The sequence below is a fragment of the Lytechinus variegatus genome, chromosome 12 (genome assembly GCF_018143015.1).
Source record: "Lytechinus variegatus isolate NC3 chromosome 12, Lvar_3.0, whole genome shotgun sequence".
NCBI lineage: Eukaryota > Metazoa > Echinodermata > Echinoidea > Temnopleuroida > Toxopneustidae > Lytechinus > Lytechinus variegatus.
Genome location: NC_054751.1, coordinates 26179307 through 26199574, shown reverse-complemented (window position 1 = coordinate 26199574; position 20268 = coordinate 26179307). Strand labels below are relative to the sequence as shown.

Here is a 20268-nt window from a genome sequence, read left to right as displayed (position 1 = left end):
CTCTGATTTGTTTTGTCTCTCTGTCAATCATCTTTCCTTTTATCAATCAATCTTCCATAAATTTTCTTCCTACTCCTGCTGACATATTTGCACAAAGGTGAAAATACAATATTGCAACATTTTCATCTGTACATCCATATAATTCATAGAAGAGTGATCAGAGCCTTCCTGATTGGATTTTCAGCAAAAACAAGCAAGGTTTAATCTTGTTGGAACAGCAACACGTTTTTCCAAGTTCCCTCACAGCTGATAAAATTTCATCGCAGAAAATTGGAAATATGTTCGCTGCTTCAAAGACACTATAGGACTCTATGTTAAATGCATTATTCAATCCTATATACCTGGGCTCCATTGCAAAAAAAGGATACTATTATTGTATCTCTGCCATCCAATGACGGCTTCAATGAATGATTCTGATTGGTTGTTAATCATTGTTACCATTGGATAGCAAAGTTATTATAAAAGTAAATTTCTTAAATTAATATGCAACAGGTCTTAAAATATTACATCATAAAATAAAACCAGCTCTTCAATATATACTGTATGAAAATTTCTTATACCCACACCTCTGAAGCCGACATGAGATGTAAAAAATTGGGGAGCGTTTCTTGAAAGGACTTGATCCGACAAGTCCTGCTTTATCCGACAGTTACCATGTAGTAACAGTGCTTCTAAGCCAATCAGAATCAAGGAAAGTTGTCCGATCTGAAAACTTGTCGGATCAAATAATGACAACGAAAATGATGAAACGCTTCCCCAGGAGAGGAGAAATTTGGAAGAACTTACTTTGCGTTGCTCCACCTCCTCCTCCGACTGCTCCTCCCTTCTTCCTGTCATGCTTATTGGGTATCCTACAGCACAGTACACCAGAGAGCAGGCCCTCTTGGAAGGAGCACCTGTCCAGCATCTCATAGATGGACTCCCTGTGAGAGGGGAAGACATCAATACGCCCCTCCCCCAGGCAGGAGTCGTGCCTCTGTCGCCTCTTAGAACAGTGCCTGCCGACCCCGCCCATGATGTCGTGGCCAGGTTCACCCGTACAACTGAAAGACAAGCGTTGTTGACGTACATTAAATTTCTGGAACAATGGATGTTCACTTCTTTGTGTGATATAGCGGGTATAACTTATGGTAGATTCATTTTAAACTTTAAGTGGTAATCAAATGTTCATTTCAAATGTGAAATTAGGTTTCATTCTTCCAATCTATTGATTTTAAAGTGTGAGATGGACACTGACTGCTCCACACATTTGCTGCATTAAAGTTGCTGGTCATATTTTACCATTTTGAACCATTATTTGTTAAGTTATAATTCTGTTACCTTACTATAATTTGATCTGTATTTTGAAGATGTAAGAAAAATCTACTGAATCTAAACTGAGCTGAATTACATTTTACTTTATGAGTGCATGCAATGGCTGACAAAACAGGTAATGAGGAATCATTAAATTATTTTTTCCAAAAGAAATTTAAGGGCAGAATAATGTTGGAATACATATATGTACTCATTTTTATTCAATACTACTTTTTCCTTTGCATTTTACCTTGTGCAGACACCATCATTGTTGGCTGCATTGTATGCGTAGCACCCGTTCATTCCTGTTGCATCCAGCCATGAAATGTGCTTGAGCGAATCCACATCTTCATGATTGCATACCCGCCAGCCATGGGCGCACAAGGCCTTCCCCTTCCTGACGTGACCCTTCCAGGCCCCACTGCACGCTGCGATGCTCTGCATGTGATAGAGGCCCTCTATTGTCCCGTCTTTGCAGCCGATGTCCTTCTTTATTGCTGCAAGGAGAGGCAAGGATTAAGGTGAAAATGCAAGAATTGAGTATCAAGCCAACCAGGATATTCGTCAAAAAAAAACTTTTATAATTACTATTCCCAAAATGCTTACATACTTTTTTAATTTGTAAACGAAATGAACGTAAACCCCAAAGCAAATACCCAGATAGAAGCATAATCAGCACATTTTCATTGTTTGTCAAAATGACACCAATAACACTAAAAGAAACAAGTGAACAACCCACCATAAGAATAAAGGAATGAATGATTGAACAAACAAACATAATTCAAATAATTCCAGATTTACTTGTTAAGCATACCAAAAAAAAATCCTGCAAGTACAGAAAAAAATTATGTTACTGGATAAATTGAAATATTTGTCCCGAATAACATTCAAGGGTATTTTCTTTGAATTTTCAAGGGCAGGATAGTTCACAAAAAGGGAAAATACTACATGAATCAATTTATCATAAATAATGTCAGGGCTCTGTAAATAACCCTTGACTTCAATGAACTCTAAAAACAAATATGATTCTTAAAAATCAAACAAGTACTAAAATTGTACAATATAATCATTTTAATACTCAATCATATTCAAAATTAAAGTGAATGCAACCATGCCACTCATCAATCAAAATCCATGAAAATAATTCAAGATGAAAGTACACAAAATGAAATAACTTCCCCACCCCTAAAATGAGTAGAGACAATTTCAAATGATGTTGGAGACATTAAACTTCAATTTCTCTTTTCATAAAAATAGTACAACAGAAAAATGTAAATGGAACCATTTAGGATTGCCACTGTTGCATCAAATAAAACATCTACGAGCACTTTATCATTGCATGCACAATGATGATGAAAGTTTATCAACTACAAGAGTACATTCTTCAAACCAAAATTTTCCTCCATTTATGAGATATGTGTCTTTTACAATATGTAAAAATTAGGCAGTTAACATTTAGAAAACATCTTTATACTTTCTTGAAGTACTACATTAATAATTAGATGATGGTACAGGTACTAATGCTGTCACAGCATGTCCAAACGCAAAACTCAAATTAAACATGTGTCAATACAAATTTTGACAAACAGATTGATAGATCTCCATCACTGCTTTGTCACCGGGAATCCATTATTCTCAAAATGTTCATTGATGCCTTCTTAATTCAACAATGAATTATTGTGAAGCAGAGTGTAAACTGGAATTAAATTGAATATAATACTGGAACATGCTCCTATGGCGGGGAGCAACAACATACCAGTTTCGCTCGTAGCTATTTTGAGGTAAAGTACATAGCACCTCTGCCGCTATGGGCATCAAATGCAATTAGGGGGATGCTTTTTCTCCAATCCAGTAATCAGAAAACCACAAATTCATGCAAAATTGCACTAAGTCATTGTCACTCAAGTATAATAATTTTTCAGCAAGTACGGTCAACACACATCACTATTTTGATTGATTGCTGAAGACAATTTCCTAAATATCATCAATGAATACTAATATTTTCTTCTTGATATAATAACCTGTCTTTGATATTTCTCATACATTTCTTAGGTATTTAGAATGAAATTATCAAAACTAATGAAAGCATTATATTAGCGAAAATTTTAGGTCAATAGCCATTTGCATTTTCACATTTATTTCACTGATTACCAATGACATTACTTAGCAACAGGAATATCATCATCAATATCAGCAAAATCATTTCCATCACCAATACCATCACTTTATTCAACCACCATCATCATCTATATCATCACTTTAATCATTGATTATTATCTCCACTAACATCACTGTAACTACCATGACCACCGCAATAAAATATCATCACCGCTACCCTCCATTCGTACTAAATATTTTTTTTTTTCAGTCCTCATCATTTCCACCTTCTCTCCATTTCTTTCTGCAGCTACTTCCCCCTCCCTCCTCCTTCTTTTTCTTCCTCCTCTTCCTCTTCTTTTTCTTTTCTTCTCCTTCTCCTCCCCCCACTTTCCCCCTTTCACTTCCTTCTTTTTCTTCATTTTCTCCTGTATTCTTTTCCCCTTCTACTCTTGCTTTTTGTTTCTGTCTTTATCTTCTCCCCCTCTTCCCCATCTCATCCTCACCATCCTCCTCAACCCTCATCTCCCTTTTCCTCCTCTTTCTCTCCCGTTCCTCCTCAACCCTCTTCTCCCTTATCCTCCTTTCTTCTCTCCCACTCCCCCTCACCATCCTCCTAAACATCTTTACCAATCCTCCTTTCCCCTCCTCCTTCTTCCTCCACACCATCATTATTCCATTACCTTTTTCAGAAACTTTCACCCTAACATCTTCTTTGGCATATCCCACCGTGTTGGAGGCGATGCAGGAGTACTCCGCACTGTCCGACAGCAACGTCTTGTGAATGACAAGCGTATCTGCAACGATGGGAAATAAAAACAGGATGAGAGCCGTTACCAGGGAGGAAAGATACAATTTCCTACATTCATGTAAAGGAATCGGTACTCAATAATCTCTATCATCCCTCATGTTATTTATGAGTGTCAAGAAATGGGAGAAGTGAATATTAAAATAAAATCATCATGCACAGATGGCGAAGTTGTGATTTTATAAATGCATTTTGGGAATGATTGTTCTCATGGTAAACACTTCCATGAGTTTAAATCATACACATCACATAATCAATGTTGATCCTTGCCCAATGTAAAATAATCCATAATTATGTAATTACTCCCCAAATGTTTATAAATGTGAATGTCGCAATTTCTCTTTCATAATTTCTCAATGAAAATTGGGAATGAATATCGATCAATTTGTTGTAGCATGAAATATTTTCCATGCTCATGCACTGTCTATGAGTACAAGGCAATGCTTGAATAAATACATATTTCAGAATTGCCTACTTATCTCGACTTAGGAGGAATATAAGAAACTCCCAGCTGGATATTGAGATAAGTATGAGTATAAAGGAAAGTGTAACTGACTTTGTGGAGGAGATTTTCTCGTAATCAATGCGCATTTTAATGGTCATATCTTGGAAGAAACTGAATTAGGTGGAGTGTGGCCAGGCATGATCAAGTGAGTCCATCTGCCTTCGTTTACCCCAGGAGTTCAGTGATCTCTAGGGGAAGGGAGTGTCCCCTTCCTCCTTCAGACTTACCCTTGACATTAAGGTTGGCGCATGGGGGTAATGGGGAGGGATTGGGGGAGGGGTGAGGATGGGGTCAGGATAAGGGGGTAGGTGGGGGAGGGGAAGGATATTACATGCATGAACCCACTTCACCTTCAAAGGGTGGCACATGCGATAATGGAGGTGTGATGGGGTTATAGAATAAGGGTAATGGCATGGACTATGTAGAAGGGAATTGGGGAGGGAGGGGAGGGATAATACATACAAGTACTCACTTTACCTTTGACATTAGGGGTGGCATATGGGATTGTGGGGGGGGGGGTGTGGACAAATTGGGAGGGGCTTGAATGAGGATAAGGATAATAAAGTGGGAGAGGGGATAGGGTGGGGAAGGGGAAGGACAATCACTGTTCCCACTTCAATTTATGTTTGAAGTTACCTTTAACATTAAAGGGTGGTGCATGGTGTATAGGGAGGGATTTAGGGAGGGGAGATGGGTGCTGGTGGGATACGGATAAGGTAGTAAAGGAGTGGAATACAGAGAATGGGGGCGGGCGGGTAGGTGGAGGATATTACATGTACTCAATTCACCTTTAAAATTGTCCTTGAAGTAAATGGTGGTTGTGGGGAGGGATAGCGGAGGGAATCTTTTTTGTAATTTACATCCCAGAATCCAATCCAAGATCACCCACAATCAATGAAAACCTGATTGAAATCCTTATTAGACATAACCAAAAACTGATCAGATTTTCTTCATTCACTTGATATGAGCTTTCATGGATCATAGTCATATACTCCATTGCAAGCAATACCCAGTGACCTATCTATTGCTTGTGAACTTTACTCGAAGCAAACATATTTCACCATTAAGTGGCATCGAAGTCCACTCCTATTGCTTTTAAATTGAAGACACAGAATGTATATTCATAGGGAGAAATTTATGAGTGTTGGTTTCAACACTGAAATTGGGGGCATCATTAAAATTCAACAACCTCCCCAAAATGGATTGTTATTCAACAAATCCAGATCAAGAAGTTAGAAAATAGTTCATGTCAATATTGAGTTATATTTGAACGCTACAACAGCTTGCGTAAATGTTGTTTTATTTCTATTGAAACCGAAGAAGAGTGCTGTTCAGATATTTTGCTTTTGCTCTTCGGAATGAACAAAGGGTGGTATAGGTCTGCGAAATATGATATGTTTGATCATCGCTAATATTTGAAGATTATTGAAGTACACTTGTCTAGTGCTAAAGATCAAAGTGTCGGCATCTATTAAAAGCTGGAAGGCAGTTGAGTTTGCCAATATTTGGCCTCCATAAAGAGGCAAGCAAAAATGATCCTGTATAAAATAAGACTTTGCTATTAATTTGTGAAGGACATCCTGAAAAGGCGGAGTTTCGTTTCAATTTTTAACCTTTTCTTGAATTGCTGATTTGGTATCGCTTATGAGTTACGGATTAATTGTAATTTATTTTTCCTTTTCTTTAATTCCTTCATTGAATTCGTAATGAGTTACAGATAATCCCACTCATCATTTTAGTTTCCGCAGTTGGTTTCAAAAGCCATTTGACATTTGAAATCTGAATGTTGTGCGTTTATCTGTTCTTAGTTCCATTTTCCCCCACCCTCTTTGTTCTCTTGATCTCTACCCCTCCTTTGCTGCCTCCCTAATCCTCTCTGCCCCCCCCCCCCCAGTTTCTTCACCACATGCTTTCCCCCATATATGTGCAGCCACATTTCAGAAATCCTAATTTCATGTCAATCTTCTTACAGACTAAACCATGGTCTAAATAGGTGGTTGAGGCCTGGTCCCACCAAGGAGATATATCTCCTTGGTCCCACTGGCCGACGGACACAAAAACGGACTTATAACAGATACAGCGGACAAGCGAAATTTCAGGGTGGCTCCATCCATCATCCACTCCAGTCAATGGACAATGGGCGAACAATGAAATCAGAGTAGACGGATGCTCGATGGATATAGAGCTATGAAATATGTATGCAAAGAGTACAAAACGGATACGTTTTCCAACGGATGGCAAGATTCTTCTCCGTTTTACATCCTCTCTGCATCTGTAAGTGCAGCGGGACCAAGCCTTTAACTATGGGCTGCCAGATGTCACACATATCTCTAGAAAATCAATTTGTCACATTTGTCACAAATCATTGAAAATTGTCTTGAAATAGTATTTCAACATTAACACAAGGGGGTAAACCCAGTAAACACATGAAGCATTACAGTGTAAACATATTTTGACATTTGTAGCTTCCGTCAATGTTAGCACAGACTTCGACCATGCATTTAGTTATATACCACAGTTCAGAAAATGGGCTTATATTATAAGTTCAAAAGCACCAAATTCATTTTGTAAAATACATGAAATTTGTTATCATTGTTTTTTTTTTCAGTATTTCTTTTCCATGTCTAAGATAGGGGCAAATAAAATCAAATGAAATTGAAAACTAATAATAAAAAAAAATCTTGGAGAAAGAAGAAAACATTCGATGATGGGGGGGGGGGGACCAGACGGATGTAAACTAGGAGAAAAAATATGTTCATTAGGAATAAAAGATGGACATTAGTAATTACCTTTGAAAGAGGTTTAGTAAATGAAGGTTACTAAATTGTTTGTAATAATTCTGGCCCTGGTGTTGTTATGAAACTACTAAGCTAGATTTCTTTCACAATATTAAAAAGAGGGTGGTCAGGCCCGTTTAAAGGGAATTTCTTTAACAGAAAGTAAAATGAATGTAGTGATATTCTTGATTTATGAGCTATATGACAATTGACAATTTTGTCCACAAGATTGCCTGAATCGTGCAGACATGAGTCTCTCCACACATTCCCAGATGGGCAGATAAATAGGACAAAGAAATCAGAATTAGGGCATGCCTCATCAAAATAATATCTAAGATATACCTTGGAATTAAATTCTACGTTTCTTGAAAAATATAAGTTTTGATGGGGGCTTTTACTTTGGTGGATTTATTTCAACTATAATGAGATGTGCTATGAAATGGAAAGCTGATTTTGTACGAGGTACCAAAAAGTGAAAAGATAATATTATATACGTCCCATTGCATGACATTTGATCGACTTCATGAAAATGATAACACTGAACACTGCATTCATCAATCAATGTATCACCAATCTAGTATAACTTTTAGAAGGTGCAGGGGAATAAAGAAGTTAAAATAGGAGGGAATTACATATAAAGGAAATATTCAAATATGATTACAAGCTTCATTGATGAAATATTCAGGCATTCCTTGGTATTGGTTCTAAACATTCAGGATATTATTATCACTCCCAAAACAAGCCCTTTACCTTTTTCAAATTAAGATGACATTTGAAACAAACTAAATTTATATAAATTTTGTTTTCTCTTGCATCAAATCTTTAGAAATAGGTTAAAATGCCTCCAGCACACATAGCTTCCGGTATATGTATATAATCCCTCATCTCTTTGACATTGACGTCTTGATTTCCGAGGTCTGATTTTTCTTGGATTAAGCAGAAATGTTATAGCACCAACGAGACTACAAAATTATACTGTGTTGTGATCAAACAGTGAGTAAGTGCGTAAAGATCGAACAATGGCATTTCCAATGAAGTTCCAAAACAGTTACAGAAATAGAAGGATTTATTGAAAAAACACAATTGTAATTAATACCTGTGTCTGAAATTTTTTTTAAAAATGAAAAAAAGAAGCACTAAGAAAAAGGATGGGACAAATATTGTGAAATATCACTGCAAGTTATTTCGAATTATCATGAAATTGAAAAAAATAAAAAAAGAATCACTAAGAAAAAAGGAAGGTGGGACAAATATTGCGAAATAACACTGCAGGTTATTTTGAATTACTGAATGACAGTAATCATTCTCCAATTTACTGGATTACATCTCATAAATGTAGTAGATCATTATAGTCCAATATGGTATTCCATAATTCATAGAGCTACAATCTACTTTAGACTGGTTACAAATTATAATAAGCAAATCACAAAACAATTCATCAAAGCAATTGTGATGTGAAGTAAACAAAAGATTAAAGAATAATGAAGTAAATCAAAATCTTACAAAAACATACTGCATGAGATGAAATTAAATGAAAGGTTTGATTCTTCATATTAGCATTTTTTCACTTAAAAGACATTTGGTCATAAAATCAGTATGAATTATCATTTCTTATTAAAGATAAAACACATTTATGCTATTTTGAAGGCTGACTGAGCAGTCAACTAATGAAATTAAGTAGGTATACAAGGCCCCAAAATGAAAAAAAAATATAAAAAAGGATAAACAGTTTAATAAAACAATTCCAACAAATGTACAATTCCCAAAGTAACCTTTAAGACAAGTTATTTTCTCTCAAAAGACCTATAAACATGAAGAAAAGTTTTAAATCCAGAGTTCATTGGTTTGAGGAAGTGTTGAAATTCTTGAAGACCATGGACATTCTTGTAACAAATCAAACATTTGCTGTTCTACAAGGAATTACAGATGGCTGGAAACCAGAAATGTTGACCAAACATTGGTGTAATATTTTGACGGTCAAATAAATCAAAGTTGTTTGTGACAATATCATTCAACATTGACTGACATCTCTATTTAGCTGTTTTGTCACATCAAGTTATGATCAAAAGCTATACAAAAGTTCAACAAACAACTTATACACATCAAGAAAAATTGCAACTAGTTCAACCTCATCTTTTATTTCATGGAACATCAATTTATGCTGTAGCTATTTTCATGCTTTCAAAAGTTCAAGGTTTAAACTTATGAGGTATGGACTTGTAAGGTTCTCTTCTTTTCTTTTGCTCCACCTTCTTTAATTTCATAATTGTATGTTGCTTTTATTTCTATGCAAAATGCATAATTCTATTTTTATTTTAGAGGTTGTGATTTTTTACTTTTTGTAATTTTTTTACAGTTCATATTCAATCAAAAATCATGTTCGATACTCAAACAGTTAAAAATCATCTAGCAATAGCATACTACGAGTCTACAATAGTTTCCTTCACCATTGAAGCATGCAGTAAACAAATGAAAATGAGTTTCAACAAAGTTCTGACATGTTTTGCTTCCCATAATTCAAGCATATGTTTAGATGATGACTTTAATAAAACAAGATTAAAGACAATAACAATAAATATCAATTTGAACATGAATTTCATATTGCTGAATGACATTGGCCTGAATGGTTTAACTTAATTCTTAATAGTTTTAAGTTGTGGTTTAACTGTGGATAGCCAACTGTGACACGGATCTCTAACAGCAAAAGTTCCATATATCAGTTCATAACTGTCTGGGAATGATAACTGAATGATTTTTTTTTCATCGTTAAAACATAATGAAAGAGTACATTGAACATAATAAACATACAATATTTTGACATTTTCTGCTTCACAAATTTTAAGCAGAGTTAGACCATGGGCTAAGTTAACCCCCCAGTTCAGAGTAAAGGGCCATATGTACAGGTAAAATGAACAGGGTCCCGTCTTACAAAGAGCAATGATTTATCCGATCAACCACAACTATGGAAAGCCAGCAATGTCAACATCTAAAATCGACATATGTTCAAAAAAAATTCTAGATCTGATGTATATTCATGCAATCATTGTTTGCTTGAAAATTCAGTTGTGCTTCTCTTTGTTTACAAAGGACATTGTGAAAATTTCCTGGAGAAAAATTATGGCACTGATGGATTTCCATGTACTTGAGGCTGATCGGATCAATCGCAGCTCTTCGTAAGATGGGGTTAAGAAGATCTCCCTACCTTGTGTGATGATGATCCTTCCATAGTGATCTTGAAGGAGAAAGTCACCATTCTTGAGCCACTTGATCTTAGGAGGGGGATTCCCCGAAGCAGGGCAGTTCAGCGTTACGTTGTGGCCTAAACTGACTGCTATCTCTGCTGGAAACCGTTTGTGGATGACGGGCGGAATTTCTATTTGAAAATAAAATATTCAAAAAATTATATTCATCAAATAATTATTATGATTTGAAATACATTTTACATGAAATGAGAGGATGGTGATATCATTTATCTGTTATTTTAAGCATACATGCAAAATAAAGGTTTCATTGTCTGATATGTACCATGTGATATGATTAGAATCTGCTCCACAGAAATGTTTGCAAATATTCAGCGCAGACAGAAAGTTTGTCACTGAAAAAGAAGGTTGTTTTTAGAAGCGACTGACTTTTCAAAATTAATAATGAAAAAAGGGGTGCTTAAAAAAGTGGGGGCACAATACATATTTAATGGCAAAGGAGGGGCATATGACCCTTGATCTGTGTGTGGTTGTGTAAGATCAGTATAGAGCTAAAAAAAAGAAAATTACACAACTTCTTTTTCACCAACCAGAAACCACTAGAGACCATCAACACATCATCTATCTCAGGATATATGGTCTCCTATTCACTGAAGAAAAAAAAATGCTTGAAGAATGATAAAAGAACCAGGCTGGATTACTCAGCAAAATTTAAGTTTGGATTCTCATTCATGTTGCAATGTTGAGCAACATTTAACCAGGGGGGTCATTTTACATGGTGACAAGGAATGGGGGGGGGGGCAGCGATATTTAGTTTAACATGTAAAATGTCTAGTCCTTGAAGCTCTGATACTCATTTCCAAAGAAATTATCAGAATGCATACCATTCGGTAAAATATTCAAAGGTCCAGACCATCCACTACAACAGTCCAAATGCATCAAGAGAATAAAATCAAATAAGCAATACTGACACATTTATCAAGGCATTTAAAAGTTTTCCATTATCTTGTGTGACAGTTATATGCACTGCATTGGTTATATGATGCTTCAACTGCATCTCTTGTATTTCGCTATACAAATTCTAAACAAGTTTATAAGCCTATTAGTTCATATCTTGTCATTCCGGAAAATTTCCTTTTTATGCACTTAACAATCTAAGAATATCACTAAAGACAGTCTTTTACTCTCCTTAGTAGATGGTGAGGATCTTAACTTAAATCTGATCTTAAATGAACTTTAGCAAAACCACCTAGCTCAACTCTAAGATGATGGCCGGATATTGAGTCTACTCCCTCCAAACCATAAAATGGGATGACCTAAATATACTTGCACACTCCAGTGAGGGTTTCATAAAGCAACTTCATGAACAACTGGGACCCGTAACATGAAACTTAGCAATGATTGTAGAACTTTTTCTACGGTTGATTGCATTGACTACAATGTACAATCCATCGTGAAAATGAAGCGCTTGATTAATCGCTAACCTTTGTGTTACGGGACTCTGGTGATCCTCTCTCAAGATGTACTTCGACACAAATGAATATTTGGTGCGCAAAATTTACCGTAAGAAAGGGTTTACAGGGCATCTGTAAAGTTCCTTGTATTATACAATTAGCTCTATGAAACACCCACCAGTTAAAGAAAGGTAGATCAAGATAGATTGATATTAATGGATTTTTTTGGAACATGTCTAGCCGTACAAACTGAGATGAACATGAATTACAAATCAGAAAAATCACAGGACATTAGGCCTTGAAATAAAGAGTATAAAACATTGTAGTCATTCCCTGCAGTGCACTTGTGAAAGAACAAGAAAAGGGGAGGAAAACCCATAAGGGGTACCTGGAGAAATTGACTAAAACATTTATACCTAAAGTGCAACACGAAGAGTTGCCACAGGTACAACTATAACATACTAACTTGAATGCCTACACACTTTTAACTGACGAAATAAACGGAAGCTGCACTTTTCTCCGCTCCCTCTAACCAACTTTGGACGAGGACAATGCCCCTTAAAGATCTTGGTACCCTGATATTAACCTGTGCAAAACCATGGAATCTTGTGATACATATCCAACCTATTGGAAGCATCTAGTGTTGGCTAATTGATTTCAGAATGAAAGGTTAACAAAATGTCAGAACTGTTGACAAGGACTTGAGGATGGGTGCATCCTACCAATGGGAGATGCTTTCTGACACCCTTGTTGTACAGAGGATGGTGTTTTGGTTGTCTTCAGGGGAGGTTTGCACAAAATGTCTGGTCAGTGATTTTCACAAATGTGTGTTAAAAGCTACCGATATCCTTGCGTATGATTGACTAGGAGCAAACCTATTCAAAAGAAATTACTGATAAGACACAAGAAAATGCTTCCCAGGAATGCCCAAGTCTTCTTCATTCTTTATAATGTATCATAAATGAGATTAATGAACTTTTGCAGGGAAGTGGATAATTATTATGACAGTAATATTAGAAATACTCATGGCAAAGCATGGGATACTTGCTGGCATTGCAAGTAACTTACAATCAATAACAAGTCAATTTTATTCCTGAAATCAATCAATAGTATAGGAAATTAAAATTCTGCGATTGCTGAAAGCCATCGCAGAACAGAATTGATTTTCACTATGATTATTTTTTATCCATTAACAGAGCTGCCAACCTTAACAAGCACATTTCAGTGTTTTTAAAACTGAATATCAGTATTCTGGTGAGGAAATCAATATTTTCAAAGAAATACCACAGGACAACAAAAAAAAACCCTGAAGCTTTAAAAATCATTATTTTGCATGTATCCATCGGTATTCTTCTATTTTTTTTCAGTACTAAATATGGAAAATCTGAACTACTTGGCAGCACTGTTAAATACAAAATTGCGATTGATATTTGTCATTGATTGCAACTAAGATTTTTTCTACGTCTCATTGGATAAAGGTAGTTGATCGGTCGTATTGTGACTGATGCTAGAAGCTCGAGGATGACTGCATCTCAGAAGATGACGATTCTAAGCGACCAGCCAAGCAGGCGAGAGGAGGACATGACATCGCGCCGATACCGATTCTTCCACCCTACTTGACTTTTGCAACCAGATACACAGCATTCCATCTTGCCCTCTCGAGCACCGGCAACCCACACCCCAATGACAGTTTATTTTCATCAAATTGGTTGTTCGGTGGCAGAAGGGTGTTAGCTGTGTGTAGATGGATATGATTCTATGACCTTTTGTCTGTTAGGAGATGGTATGATCAAGTTTGATATCTGTTCTGTTTTGGGTAAGCGTGCATACATCAGTTAAACAATCGGTTTACTGAGACCGATGCTCCCTTGCTCTGCTTATTAGCAGTATTGATGTTGAGACAAAAACAACACACTTGTGTGATTCATAAGCCTATTAAGACCAATATTAACAATTATATACACTGAAAATCTGAAAGTAACTTTTCATACATGGTTTGCTCGTCAACTTAAAAGTTATGTTAGATTGTAGAATTGATTGTATCTTTAGAGTAACAGGGGTCAGGATATAAGTTGATAGGCAAGCTAGCTTTAAAACTATGGTTTATGCAGATTTTGTGTATTAATCACATTTAGCCAAATTTAGTTTTATATTATTAAGAAGGAGTTTAATACTGAATGTGCTCTCTTGTCATTCTGAAATGTACATTGCAGATGCTTCCCACTGTGAATTGTAATCTATTCATAGGGACGATTGATTAATTCAATTTAGTAATGAATTCAAATAAAATTGAATATGACTCACTTGAAGATATCTTCAATGTCGCACTGCTAAATAAATAAACAATAAGTAGGAAAAGAAATAGTAACGAAGTATGTGGTAAACATGTGCAGAGACAGACGATCTGTTGCTAAGCTGTGAGAAATATCATGAATTTCCACTAAGTTGCGGAAGTATCATCAGAAGGTGGAGATCATTCTAAGGAAATCTCTAGAGTCTAACTCAGGAGTAATCCTAAGTCTTAACCCCAAAATGCTCATCCAGTGGATAGATATATCCTGTGTCCTCAAACTGCGATTGCGCATGGATTCCCCCATATAGGATTTTAGAATACATTTTAAAGAGGTATTTTCATTCATCCATCAAATCATTATTTCTGTTCAACTAGATCCTGGCTGAAAATACTTAAAGGGGAAGTTCACCCTGAAAAAAAGTTTATTGTAAAAATAGCAGAAAAAATAATAAAAAATATTGCCAAAGGTTTGAGAAAAATTCATCAAATAATTAAAAAGTTATTAGAATTTCAATTATTTGATTTGTGACGTCATATGCGAGCAGCATCCCTACATAGCGAATGGTAAAAAATCAATGAAAATGTCATTTTCTCAGAAAATTGAAAATGGTTTTCACTGTAACTTGTGTATATCAATAGACAAATCGTTTCACACCCTATCATGAAAAGAAAACAAAATTAAGTCATCAGGAACCATACCAAATTTGAAATTCATAAATTTTATATTACATAACACATGGGGCAGCTGCTCGTTTATGACGTCACAAATCCAAAATTTTGAACTCTAATAACTTTCTTACTCTTTAACGGATTTTCCTCAAACCTTCACCAATATTTTTTCCTATTTTTTCTGCTATTTTTACAACAAAGTTTTCTTCAGGGTGAACTTCCCCTTTAATACTTGTTTGCATAAGAATGTGAAAGACTCAATCCCCCCCCCCCCCTCCGTTCAAAAGCTAATTTATGAGAATAGAGAAAAATACGTTTTTAGAGATCAAAATATCTGGATTTCAAGAAACACCATAAAATTAAATAATTTCTTTATCTGTAAAATATTAACACTGAGAAATGGATAAGAATAAATATATAGCCTAATGTCATTGTCTTTTAGTAGTTGAAAGGACCTATAAAACAGAAAATAGGGCAGTAACGAGCAAAACTACAATTTTAAACTAGCTTTGCTATGAACCAGAACATTCTGAAATAAAAAAATATGTCTCTCAAGCATTACACCTGACCTTACCTAACAGAATGCCTAAATTTTAACATGTTTATATTAATTTACCAAGATCATGAACTTGAAGGATGTCGGAAACCCCCTCCCACAACTTTCCTTTGCTTCTATCGACTTGTGTCAGTAGCGTGTTCAAGAATCCATGTTCATGATTTTCCTGTTTGTGTATAATTTGAGACAGCTAGCTAGGAGAAATGTTGTACCGTTCTCCTGCCCATGTTGTATACCCCCTACCCAGTTAGATCTTGCTTCATTATCAAGAAAAACCTTCGTTTTAAATCTGTATGTTCCAAGATGATATATTTCCAGGCGTGAATGAGGGATCAAAGCTCTAGCAACTTACAAGTTTATATCCAATATTATGCTTTTCACACTGCATTTCCTTAACCCCATACTAGCTTTAACCAAGGACTATCCTTATTAAATCCCATACTATCTTTTTTGGTTTCATACCATCTTTCTTATTTGCTTTAATAGCGGGGGGGGGGGGGTAACACCTTAATCCCAGATTATCGTGCAGCTTATGAATATTGATGATTTTGCCACACAGAGCGTGATTAACGTGCAATTTTTACTTCCATGATTGACAAATGCTTAGCCCCACTTTTCCTTAGACCGGTTTCATTTCATACTGCATCTCTTAAACCCTTTTTACACAGGATTTTCTTAGCCCCGGACTATCGCTAACCCCGTACTATTTTTTTCCTTTTCACACATGCCAAATTGTTATTGCTAACCCCGGATAAGGAATGCTTGCTTTTCACACACGAAACTCGCTAACCCTGGACTAGTGGTAGCTCATTAATATTCACGAGCCACGGAGGGGTCATTCGGGTCATATCCAAAATCGCACACATTTATCGATCATTCATAGTACAAGTACTTCACTCGTATTACACATGCTAAAATTTCCTTAACCCTGTACTATAGGTGGGGCTAAATTACCATTTAGCCCCGCCTGTAGTACAGGGTTAAGCTTAGCCCACATTTGTTTTACACTAGCGATCTTAACCCCGTACTATCGCTCTTAGCACCGCCATTGTTTGGATAACCCTGCTTTTTTGCAGTGCCAAATAATCCCGTACTAAAGGTGGGGTTAGTCCACTTGGCAATTTAGCCTCACCTATAGTACAGGGTTAAGGAAATTTTAGCGTGTGTAAAAAGGGTATTAGTACCGCAATATGCGGGCTAACCCTGCTTTTTGCAGGGCCAGATAGTACCGTACTATTTACAGTGCTAGCCAACTTTGCTAAAAGTTAGTGTGAAACCAAATTGGGCTAAGCTTTACCCCTGGAACTTGGGGCTTAGACCCCCCCCCCTACCTTGGCCCAAACAATTTCCTGGGGTTCAGGAAAATATGTGCAGTGTGAATAAATCATATTTGACTACTTAATTTTGTCACAATAGCAGATTCTATTCCCACTCTACTGCAAATAGCATGTTTTGGGTCTTATCACCTCTTGGTCCAGTCCTACTTATTGGCAGTTTGTTCTTACGATCACGATCCACCTGCGATCCCATAACAGCTTTCCCCATTTGGTCTAATCATCTGGTCTACTACTAACTTATCGAGAAATTGCGAAATCAATTTGGTCTTATGAGGGTTTATTGTCAGTTGGTCCAGTCATCGCTGTCAAACAAGTCAAAATTATGCAAGGGGTAACTGGTAATAGATCCAATTGCTATTAGGCCGTGTTTATGCTTCCACTTTTCAGGCCAGAATCAGCGTTTCCAAACGTGATTAGTCCAAAACATGGTTGCGTCCATGCTTACTTTCATTTAAACGCTGTTTCAAAACACCGATCGTAAACTCGCAAAAAGGTGCGTTTGTAAACTTCGTTTCACTAGAATCAGGCTTTCTGGGGAAGTATAAACAGAACAATGATCGTAAACCTGTTTAAATGACATCATTTGGGACATGCTTCCGGTGAGATGAAAAATACAGTCGTATTGCTCCATGTCATCTCCAAATCGGGAAAAAGACTTTTGAAAAAAGGCGCACCCAATTTGACCTCACTTTACGATGCGAAACCAGCTGGAAACCATGATTTGCTCTGAAAAGTTAAGCATAAAAAGCACTCCCAGAACCACGTTTACGATCGGCGTTTTGAATCGACGCTTGAAATTGCTGATTCTGTCCTTGCAATGGAAGCACAAACACACCCTTTGACAAACTGGTAAAACACAATAGACCAAGTGGAATGAGATTGGGTTTGTTTTGGTTTTATTAGACCAAGTGGTGATTCACATTAACAATTCACGCAATTAAGCCATCATTAATTCTTAACCACACTTCAACCTAGACGGACATCACCTGACCCAAACTGAAATAAGAGCTACCCTTCATCATTTTCTTTTGTAAATCACATAATTAGGGGAATAAGCATACCTCCCAATCATTCTTCACATGAAATCTCCTAATCTTTATAAATTACAGCGACCATGGTTAGTCCATCCTTTCCTTGATGGAATATTTCCACATCTCTTTCTTTCCAACTTTAACGCATCCTTCTCAGGAAAACCTGTGGGCCATTGTAAAATCTTGATTGGGAATTGAGACAAATAGGTTGTACCAATATAGCAACTTTATAATCATCCTTTCAATACCAAATCATACATGTCAAGGGCTCAAGGCTCTTAATTTCCCTATCCTACAAAAATATTACCTATAGGGGGAGGACATGGGAAAGACGATCTCCTGCTGAATAGCAATTTACCTGAATAAGCCAACTTTTATCTCCAAGCCACCCAGTGGAGTCAACATCATCAAGAAAAAAATAGTGAAAATGTTTGGGGAATACAAAATAAAATGTGTTTTATTGAATAAATTTTGTGGTTTAACATTAAAATTTAGTTTTTTGAGGTTTTTTCCCCCTCTTGATAAGAAACAACTTCTAAGGCATGGAATAAGTTGGAAATTCTAAGATATTTATAAGTTCAGGCACTACAAGGTTTTAAGCCCAATAGGCTCTTTTTAAAGAAAACTTAATGCAATTCAGAGGAAGGTGCAAGGTATCTAAACATTAAAAACATTTTTTTTTTACAAAATATAATGGATAAAAGATGATTCAAAAGGCCAGTACACAAATTCTTTTAGATTGGAATCATAGACTCGACTATAATTCACATTAGGGAGTTTTCGCAATTAGAATGGGGACAGATTCTAGAACATTCTAGAAAATGCCGGTTAAATAACAATTAACAGCTGAGATGTCTTTGTAAAAAACTCCACTGAAAGAAGGGAAAAAATCACAAGAACTTTTCCTCCTTATGACTTATATTCTTTAACTATTCAATGATACACTGTTTGACAATCGTCACAATACCATCAAACTTATCTTTTGAAAACACGGTTTTTGACAAAATATGACCACAATTCAGTTTTACTTTTATGTTAAACCACAGTTATCTTGATGTAAAATCTAATCATTTTGACATAAGGCCTGTTCATGGGATATCTGTCAACATGGTCGTTTCTGATAATTTCCTTGAATCGGCTGCACATGGGAATACTGGTGCGTCATCCTCGCATGCCCAATTAAACATCTGCAACCAAAATATGTTTCCAAACTTGGTCGCACCAAGAAGCACCGGAATGCTATCACCCCTGCAAACAATCCGGTACAAAACCCCGAGACACGCTTGCCCACTGACCAGGGCAGCGAGTGTCTCGCTTGCGTGCCGTAATTGGGTTATTTACCGGCTTCTCGTGGAAGTTGCGTTTGTTATTCTGTTTCGAGCACGTCGAGTGAGAAGCCAGGATCTGAAGGTTTCACTTTTAATGGGTTCTGATGTGGCGTGGAGAGTGGACGCAATTGATTGGAAATCATCCATAATTTACAAGTTTCCTGCGACTTTAATTGATCAAAAAAGCCCATTATCAGCATGACTGAGCAGAAAGGATCGGTTTCTAAAGTTATCTAACATCAGAACATCATTTTCTTAATGAAGAATCTTTGAAGGAGATCAAACTTATTGATAATCAGAACATATTTTTTTATGAAGCATCTTAAAAGAAACCATTTCATTCTTATTTTTGTTAAAGCAGCTCTCTGAAAGAGTGTAAAGTATATATAAATCAAATATGCACTTGTCCCTGGTAAATATATATCTATTTGGAAAAAAGTTTAAATCCCTGTCATCCCCCTCCCCCCAAAAAACCCCCACATTTATCTGTCTATCTCTGTCTCTTTTCTCTCTCTTCATATCCTCCTCCTTCTGTCTATCTGTCTCTCTTTCTATATATATATTACATATTCATCTATGTTCCAGCATCTCCTCTTTCCCCTTCTCTTCATTTCTATGATCTCTACATATATCCTTCTGTCTCCCCGTCTCTCTTTCTCTCTCTCTCACATTTATCATTTTCTCACTATAGTTTTTACTGTCCGATGGGATATGTTTGGTTGATGAAGATGACACATTATCAACACCTTCCTTACAGATGTCACCAGTCTGTTTCCCTTGCCATGGGATTTGGATTCATTTCAAGATTCTGAAAGGATTATTTGCTTCTAGTCTAATCATACTTGAACTAGAAACAAAAATAAATTAGGCCTACCGATTTTGTATATGAATGTATTTCTGTCAGGATCCTGTGTTCACAG

General features: G+C 36.3%; 1 protein-coding gene across 1 annotated transcript in view; it reads right to left on the bottom strand.

Annotated features, from left to right (window-relative positions):
• The window catches only part of LOC121424879, a 91830-nt gene that overhangs the window by 10843 nt on the left and 60719 nt on the right, over positions 1 to 20268 (bottom strand). Inside the window, exons 4-7 of the mRNA XM_041620727.1 lie at positions 10683 to 10853; positions 4074 to 4187; positions 1544 to 1790; positions 787 to 1043 (exon numbers count right to left, since the gene is read on the bottom strand). Coding sequence (XP_041476661.1) covers positions 787 to 1043; positions 1544 to 1790; positions 4074 to 4187; positions 10683 to 10853 — 789 coding nt within the window. The remainder of the gene's footprint in view (positions 1 to 786; positions 1044 to 1543; positions 1791 to 4073; positions 4188 to 10682; positions 10854 to 20268) is intronic.